Raw genomic sequence first — 9,287 nt, forward strand, 5'->3', positions numbered from 1 at the left:
ATTTTTTATCCCCAAAGACAAACATATCCTCAATAAGAGCTCAAAGGGCAAAAACATAAAATAAACTATGCGAATCCTGTAAGTATCTTCTGGCCACTTAATGCTGAAGAATTAGTAACTATTTAGCTGATTTTTCGGACAGCAACTACTTAGTTAACTTGAATGAAAAAAAACTATTATTCCTTATACATTAGAGCTAACTCTCAACATCAGTCTAAAGATAACCCCATAAAGAACCCCTCATTGCTTTTTTTTTTTTTTTGGGATTAAAATAGGGTATCTCAAGGCTGGAGCTAACTAATTAACGCAAGACAATTCTAGGAGTCAGGATGTTTAGGACTTGATATAAGACTTCGATGACTAAATTATGTGACAGGCGTTTGTAAATTTGTAGTCTTCTTTATGATGTCAGAGCACAAGGCCATGTCCTGCTTTAAAAACTAGAGCTAGCTCTAAAACTCTAAGCTCACCCAAATGATAATGGAAGAATGGCGATAAAGTCTAAAAGACCAAATTAATGATAATTAAAATTTTAATAAATTATTTTAAAAAATGAATTACAAGTATCGATTTAAACAACTAAAAAATAAAAATTTTATGTACAAATTGAAAGTTATGATTAACTTAAATGTTGTATTTGCAGTTGAAATTTATGAATTTATAACTATTTGAATCAATATTTATAATTTTTTTAAATTTCACTAGGAATTTAACAATTATTATTTTATTTTTTTAAAACTTGAAAGACATGGGCAGCAAAAAAACCTGAAAAGACATGAGTTGCAAGTCTCTCTCTCATATATACAAGCATGCAATTTGATAAATTTAAGAAATATTAAAATTATAATTATAAAAATAAAGGAGATAAAGTATTAATGTAGAAAAAAATTTTAAATACTAAAGGACTTAATAGGTTTATTTAAATAATATATATCTTACAAATAATAAAAATATCAAATTTTAAAAGAAAATGTGGAAGAATAAATAGGTTATTCAATAAATTTAAAATGCATTAAATGTTGCTAATTAATGTTAAAGTTTCAAAATCTAGCTCCTTGTTTAACTCTAATTGAAAAAGAAAAAACTTATTTGCTAACTATTCTTATCCAAACATTTTTTTTTTCACCCCTGCCTTCAGACTATCGTTTAAGCCAACTAAATGGTACCCTAAACAAGCACGAAATCTAACTACACCTAATAAAATGACATCATAAAGAGGACATGCATGCGATCATGGGGGAGCTGGCTTGCAAAGAGGGTAGAGGAGAAATCAATGTAAATCTGGTTTATTATAATAAAAAAATTAGAATTAGAATTAATTATATTATAATTACTATATATATTAATTTTATTATTATTTATTATTTTTTATGATTAATAAATTAAATTAATAAATTAATATGAATTTTTGAATTTCTAGAACTCAGTCTCAAATTTATATTAGAATATTTTATTTTAGATTCTTTATTACTTAGATTATTTATTAGTATTAGATATTAAACGAAGATATTAGATTAGTATTAAAATCATTTATTTTAAAGTTAGTGATTTGATATTTTTTTAAAAATATAAATTTAATTTGAACAATGAAAAAAAAATAATAGAAGAAAAAATAGTAGAGATTCTCAAGCCCATCATGGAGGGTGACATTGGAGGTGATGTCGCTAAATGGATTAGGCAAGTTGCCAAAATCAGCAGTGTGTCAAATCTGAAGAAGGGGATGGCGCATCTCTCTTCTCCACATCCACTTGGAGAGAGAGAGAGAGTCGTAAATTTGCTTACTACAAAGGATGAATTCCTAGGGCTCTCTAAAGAGCTTCACTTTGCTAGGAGATTTTGAATCCGCCTTCAATGACCACCAATCTAAACTGTTTAGATTAAATCTAAATGATACATATTTAATATAAATTATTTTTTACATTTTTAATAAATTTTTATTTTAATAGATGCAGAAAATCAAGTAGGATTTCAGTGCTCATCCTAACGAGGAGCATCATGGACCGTTCAAATTCAGTTTAGCCAGCACCAGATTTATAAGTTTTGCCATGCACCAAGACTGTGGAGTGCAAGTGTTCCCCATGCCCAGCTTTGGAAGCCATAGTCATCTAGGGAAGATCTTGCAATTAACTGTTCAAGGGATAGATAGTTTATCTTCAGGATAAAAGGATAGCCTCTCTAGTTGACTAAAGAATTAAATTAATATTACTGATATATTAAATAAATCTGAATGCTAGATAATTTATTAAAAAGCAAGAGCCACACAGGAACAATCTGCTTCTACCATCAAGAGTTTGACCCCAATGTATCGAACGAAGAAACAATCTCATAATACATTTCAAACAAAATTCAAGCCTTGTAACCCACTAAAATTGAATTCTCCACTCAGAGGCCCTCAAAGAACCGCAAATGATCTTCAAATGTCTCTCCGTGTCTGATTTTGGCCACTGTTCCATCATCGTCAACCTAAAATATTTTGCAGAGTATATTACCCACAGTAGACAAAATAATCTATTAGGGTAAATTGTGATTTTCGGGGAAAGGTTTTCAATTTTTTGAATGAATTGGGTTATAAGGGTGTAATCATAAAGCTAATAACATTGTAGACAACTCAAGAGTTTATCCAACGTTCCAGTTTCACAGCAATACTAGTCAAGCTGGCATTAACCGCAAAGAATAGCTCTTAAATTTTCATTTTAAATATATTTTACAATTATAATTTACACATAAAACAGAACCATACCCAATACTCAGGAGGCCGCATCTTAAGATTGTAGGTTGATGCCATGCTCATGCAGTAAGCACCAGCATCATGAACAACTAAACCAGCACCCTACAAAATGAAAGCAATTTATACAGCTGCCCAGATTATGCAAAATATTATTGCTGAACTAATTAGTTATGATGTCAATTCATAAAATTACCTGGCCGGCGTTGGAAGTACTCTTTCTTTTCCTAAGAAATCTGCAGACTCACAAAACAGGGCCAACCACATCAAAAGTTGCTGTATCAGCATTTGCTGGAGCAGGGGAAACCAGCTCTATATGCTGCACTTAAACAATGAAAATTCCATTCTGCAGTGACGTCCATGTTATGTTTGGATGAAGCAAATGTATGAAAAGAAAAGCCAGAATTCATCAATGTTATGTTTGGATGCATAAGAATTTGAATTTTGATTTGAGCTAAACCCATTGCTTGAGAAATTAAAAATGTATGAATTTGAAATTCATCTAAATCCAAGTTCTACTTCAATCTCTTTATAATTTGAAAATCCTTTCTAAATCCCTATTATTTCAAATCTTACCTTAGTTTTTTTGTAATTTGACTGGCTCGTCGGTGGTGGCGAACATAACCAAATTGTCGGTGGCGACCAGGATTGAACTGTTGCCACCGCCAACCGAGACCAGGCTGCCATGACCAATCGAGACTGAATGGCTGACTTCCATTGAAACCAAACCATTAACACCAATTGAGATTGGACGACCGACTTCCACCGAGTAGATTGCCGGCACTGACCGGGACAAGACCACCGACATTGATTGAGATCAGACAGCAACTTGCGACTGGGATCTGATGGCCGACTCCCATTGTGACCAAGATTGGACCAACTAACTTGACCAAGAAGCGACCGTTGACGATCCGATCTCGGTTAGCATTGATGATTCGATCACCAATCCAATCTCAATTGAAGTCATAAAACCCAGTCACCATGGGATTCGGCTTTCCAATCCCGGTCTTAGGTGGCTGTCCCTGGTGGGTAGCTATAGTCTTGTCCTATTTGGCTCCAATGATGCTGTGCTAACAATCAAGCCCTAATTGATGTTGACAATTTGGTCCCGATAGAAGTTTGCCATTCGATCCTGATAGGCGTCAATGGTTTGGTCCTGGTAGAAGTCGGCTATCCGGACCGCTGATTTTGACCAAGACCAAATCACTGATATTGTTTGAGTTGCTTTTAAATTCAAACAAAGAATTTGAAATTTGAAATTTTACTTAAAATCCAAACAAAGAATTTAACATTATAATGTAAAATTTTTTATATCATCCAAACAAATAATTTAGAATCCAAAAATTTCAAATGTGAGTTTTTAAATGAGATTTCAAATCTAAATTCTCAACCCAAATTCACCCATCCAAGCGCAACCTAAGTGACATTTGAATGGCAGAAAATAAAAATGGATGACCAAGACGCTTAATAGGTGGGGTCCACCACAAAGGGCAATCTACAATATCTTGATGATATAGAATTGTATGAACTTAGCCTTGGGTGAAAGGCCATGGCACAGTCAATCATTTTGTTTTAGAATGCCATCTTTAGGGCAACAACACAAACAAGGATCGTTGTATGGGGAATCAACGAGAAACCAATTGTGGCAACCATCCAAGCTAAAAGTGCATTTACCCATATTAACATTCTTTCACTAGCCCTTCATAAATTGGAGAAGAAGGAGCCATTGCCCCAAAAGATCTAATGAGGAAAGAAGCTACAAACCATACACCCACATCAGAATCAATGCATTTGATGATAAATCACGAGAGGACTTGAATAACTACCTGGTAGGCATCATATAGACTAGGACGTATAAGTTCAGCCATGCTTCCATCAATCACAATGAAATTTTTAGATCCATTAGTTTTGACCCCTGTCACCCTGTTGACTAAGCAACAAGTGTTTGCTATGAGTGATCTCCCTGGTTCAATGATGAGATTAAGATCCCGCGAAAGGACAAGCTCCCGTACCTATACAATTGATTAGTGCAGAAATATTGAATCAGCAGGAAAAAATTGAAATACGCAATTGGGACAAAAAAACACTATTTCACTTATCAGAAAGCATTTAACTAGTGTTACCATGTCAGCAGCAAAAATACCAGATTTCATGGGAGGGTTGTCATATTATGCATTAATTGGAAAAGTTAAGCAGTAACAGATTCTCTTCCACATTGTAATTTAAAATCACTCAAGTTCATCACTGCATGCATGAAGATCAGGAGCAATGCAATGGATGATTACAAACAAGAATGCACTTAAGATCCAGATATATCTATAGGACTCTCCCATTCATCCCATTCATCAGGAAAGCATACATACAAGGCTTCAGGAGATGAAGTTGGTCATGTCCCTCAAAATTCAAAATTCCATTTTCAGTAAATTGTTGCAATAATATAAGCATAAAAAATAGTTCTTAAGTGCAAATTAAATACACATCCCTAATCCCTATATGTCAGAGCATATAGGATGCTGCAACTTAAGTATGTGCATTGCAAAATCAATTCTTCCAATTTGTCAATTACTAGCCATTCCTTATTTGTTAGAAGCGGCTTATTTAATCATGCTAGATATAGGCAGATAAGGAGAGATGTCAATGTTGAGTCCTCACAGTATCAATGAGATCTCTGGGTGTAGGAAGGACAGCATCAGAATGATAATAATCTATCCCAAGTCCACCACCAATATTTAAATAATTAACTTCAAAACCTTGAGCTCGAATTTGGTCAATGTAGTTGACCATGATAACAGCAGCGTCCCTGAAAATGTCCACCTGAGACAGGGAAAAAGGCACAATGTTGACTTCAATAATTATATTTAGACTAAGATTGAGAAGCAACAAAGTTGTCCGGCAATAAAACTTAAATGCCAAGGTTACTCAAGAAAATTATGGTAAAAAACATCCTGATAACAAAAAAACAGAAAAATTGAATACAAAGCTTAAATAATAACGACTAAGAAATTATCTGTAATGTTTAATCTATATTTCTTAGTGTAACAAGGCCTGTTCTTGTTGAGTTGTTTAGTCCAGATTATCTTCTTATAATTTAAGGTGGAGCAGGGGGATGACAAAGAAACATATAGAAGTATTGCAGATATACCTTGGTAATTGTTGAGCCAAGATGACAGTGGGCCCCTACAAGTTTTAACTCATTAGGGTGTTCCTTCACAGCATCCAAAAACCACTGAAGCTTCTCATTTCTAATGCCAAATTTGGAGTTTTTGTTCCCAGTGGCAACATAAGGATGGACCTTAAAAATGACAACAGATAATTTTTTATTGCAAGAGTTCACCATAATTTAGAAACTTAATTTGCATATGCAAACAAAGGCTGCAAATGTAGAGGTGTAGAAAAGAAAAGAAAGTTGGTCGAACAGTGGTCTTGCACACACAACATTCAGGTGTGAAACAGTTGTGGTTAAAAAAATAAAAGGGAAAGAAAAACAGAAATAGCAATACATAGGAGAGCGTCCATAATTAATAAATCAGAGGATTACTGGACTTTACAAAGTCACAAATGTTTCAAGTTATATATTCATGACAATGTGTGAGAGTAAGAAATCATAGGAGAAAATTAGCTATCAATATCATGACAAATGTAGTCCTAGGATACTTTACATTGTTGAAAATAAAAACAAAGTAATGAGCTTTCAGTCAAGTGTTATTATTAATACAACAAGAAGTTTATTTTTAAAAAATAATAATAATAATAATAATACACCAACAAGAACTCAAATAGATGAGACTATAAATAACAACTTTCAGTTCCAAGTTCCTACTTGACTTAATGTATTTCCGTCACATCAACTACTATGCAGGATAACCTTAGAATTCAAGAATCCTGATAGTCAACAATATCTATTGAAAGCAAGTCCCACATTTATAGAGTTTCGGAAGCCTTCTTTTGCATATATTTTCAATTCAGCTGCGTATCTATTAGTGATACATGAACAAGTTATCAGTAAAAGTTTAACAAACTTTCAGTTCCTATATCCTACTAAACACAGAATCTATTTCACTCTTATCAATGATCATGCAGGACATTCTTACATATAACTTGAATCCCAACAGCCAGAATACCGCATCTATTGAAAGCTAACATTTTATGGAATTTCAAGTAATCCTTCTTCGTGTATGATTTCACCTCAGTCATGCATCTATTAGCAATACTTTGAGACGAAATTAACATGTTACCAATCAAAGTTTAACAAACTATAGGCAGCTGGAGGAATTCTTCATCACTCATAATATACCTGTGGATCCACATCAGGATTAATCCTAAGCAAGACATTAATCATTTTACCAGCAATTCTTGCAGCTGCTACAATGTTTTCCAGGTCAAATTCACTATCAATATTGATAAAAACACCTTCTTGGGCAGCCAAGACCAAATCCTCTAGGATTTTTCCATTCCCGTTAAAGACACACCTATTCATCCATAAATAAAGCAAGAATCAGATTAAGTACCACACATACAGAAGATAAACTATAATGAAAAAATCGTCAATAACTGAAGAATACCAAATGATATACTTCCTTAGTCAACAAAGCTGAGATGGCATTCTCAAACAGATAGCTGGCAACACGAGGATTTTAAAGAAGCACAAATAGATTAACATATGCATGCACGCATTCATGGGCACAGTGTAATCTAACCTTGTGGGATCAAACCCTGCACGAAGAGCTAGCCTAAGCTCATTTCCGCTAACAAGCACTGCTCCACAACCCAAATGCCTTACATGTTCCAGAATCTTCAAATTATTGTTGGCCTTGATAGCATAACCAATAACAGACCTCAAGCCTTCCAAAGCTGACTTATAGGCTTCAACATTTCTAGTAATTTGAGGTTTACTGTATAAGTAGAAAGGCCTTCTCTCAACAGATTCCATAACTTCCTGCACTTTAAGCCCCTCACAATATAAATATCCATCTTCAGACTTGGTGAAACAATGCTGAAACTTAGTCGTCTTAGGGTCCTGTAATGAAGTTTTATCAGTATTCTGGGATAGAACTGCTCTAAGAAGACATGATCGCGCAGTAGGTTTGAGGGATAGAGTTGGGTTTTGGGTAAAACGGTTATGATTTAAAGGGTAGGTTCGAGCTTTAGGAAGTGAAGGAGAAAAAGAGAAAAGGTGTGTGGCTGCCATGACCGTAGTAGCAAATCCCTGTTACCAAGGCAAAAGATTTGATGCTGCTATGGGTAACCTCAATTGATTTCCTGAAAAAAACAAGTAACAATCTTAGCAATTGCTACTGTTCCAGAATATGCAAAACATTAACATTCCCTTTCAGGTATTTCTCACCAATTTTACTTATCACTAGAGTCCACTAACCAGTCAATTAGGTACTGTTGCACTGAATAAAAGTCAGAGATTTAACATCCAACATTTAGTGGCAGGGGTGTAGCTAGCAATAGACAACTCCGGTAAAGTCATTCAACTTCAGTCGCAAGATAACTTCACAATTGGATGCCACAGTTGAATTGAAGATAGTAGGTCAAAGTATAATTCCAACTTTTTCCAAGTAAAGCAATACTAATAGAGCTATCAAAAGCCCCCCTTTTTTCTGCCGACTCTCAAGTGTCAACCAAGACCAACACATAAGTCATTGACCAACCATAATGCGAACACCGCCAATTAATTTCACGTTTTTTAAACCTTCTGGTTTAGGTTCAGGAAGAGCAATGCCTTCATTTGCAATTTGCAACACATCCTCTTTCCAATAAATCAGAGATGATATTACATACCTTAAGAACAGTTCGAGGTCTTGTGCAGTAAAGCTAAGATATGAAAGCACGCCCCCACGAACAATGGCTTTTAGATTTTACTAATTTTTTTTTTTAATCATGTACGCAAATTCAAGTTCCAAATAATCAAAAGACAACAAAAACCACCCAGAATCATGAAAAAAATATATTAAATTTCCAGTACTGCATCATAGCAACATCCCAAAATCGCACATAAAAAACAAAACCCAACTGAAACTACATCCTAGCCCCACAAAAAACCACAACTGAAGTCAGCATCACAAAATCGCACACAAGAACAAATTATCCACAATCCAGAACTGAAGAATGGTTACGCCATTCTTACCTTCGAGGAACCTAGAACGATGATGGTCACGGACTCGGTGGGGCTGCGCGCTGCGTCGAAGCACGAAGAAGGAGAAGAAGCAGAGCGGCGACCTCGAACGAGAATGAAAACAGAAGGAAACGGTGATTCGCTTTACTATCACGAGGACTGAAGGTGACGGAAACGATGAGTTGAGGAATGTAGGGGCGGCTAGGCCGACCGCTTCATTTAAAAGTTACGGCTGCAGGGCAGTGAAACAGCAGAGTGAGCTTACAGCGTGTGAAGAAGACGGGAGAGGGTTCGCCGGGTTGGAGTTGGGGACTTCAGTCCAAGTCAACAATGTGAAGTTAATAAACATGAAATAGCTGATGGCATTGTAGCAACGTACTTTGTTTGGACTTTGGGCCTTCATTTGGACCTTGGGCTTATCTCCTGCGTAAGTCCCATTGG

At 35.2% G+C, this 9,287-nt stretch overlaps 1 protein-coding gene across 1 annotated transcript; it reads right to left on the reverse strand.

Annotated features, from left to right (window-relative positions):
• Positions 1–2,300: 2,300 nt before the first annotated feature.
• Positions 2,301–9,164, reverse strand: LOC129295275 (diaminopimelate decarboxylase 1, chloroplastic-like). The gene is given in 10 exon segments (XM_054933776.1): positions 2,301–2,463; positions 2,741–2,832; positions 2,923–2,974; positions 2,976–3,044; positions 4,552–4,737; positions 5,378–5,539; positions 5,868–6,017; positions 7,020–7,194; positions 7,423–7,984; positions 8,859–9,164. Coding segments are annotated over 9 exon segments (1,458 nt in total). The 5' UTR covers positions 7,914–7,984; positions 8,859–9,164; the 3' UTR covers positions 2,301–2,382.
• Positions 9,165–9,287: the final 123 nt, after the last annotated feature.

Source organism: Prosopis cineraria, unplaced genomic scaffold (genome assembly GCF_029017545.1).
Source record: "Prosopis cineraria cultivar Desert tree isolate PC_DT_omini unplaced genomic scaffold, ASM2901754v1 PC1, whole genome shotgun sequence".
Taxonomy (NCBI): domain Eukaryota; kingdom Viridiplantae; phylum Streptophyta; class Magnoliopsida; order Fabales; family Fabaceae; genus Prosopis; species Prosopis cineraria.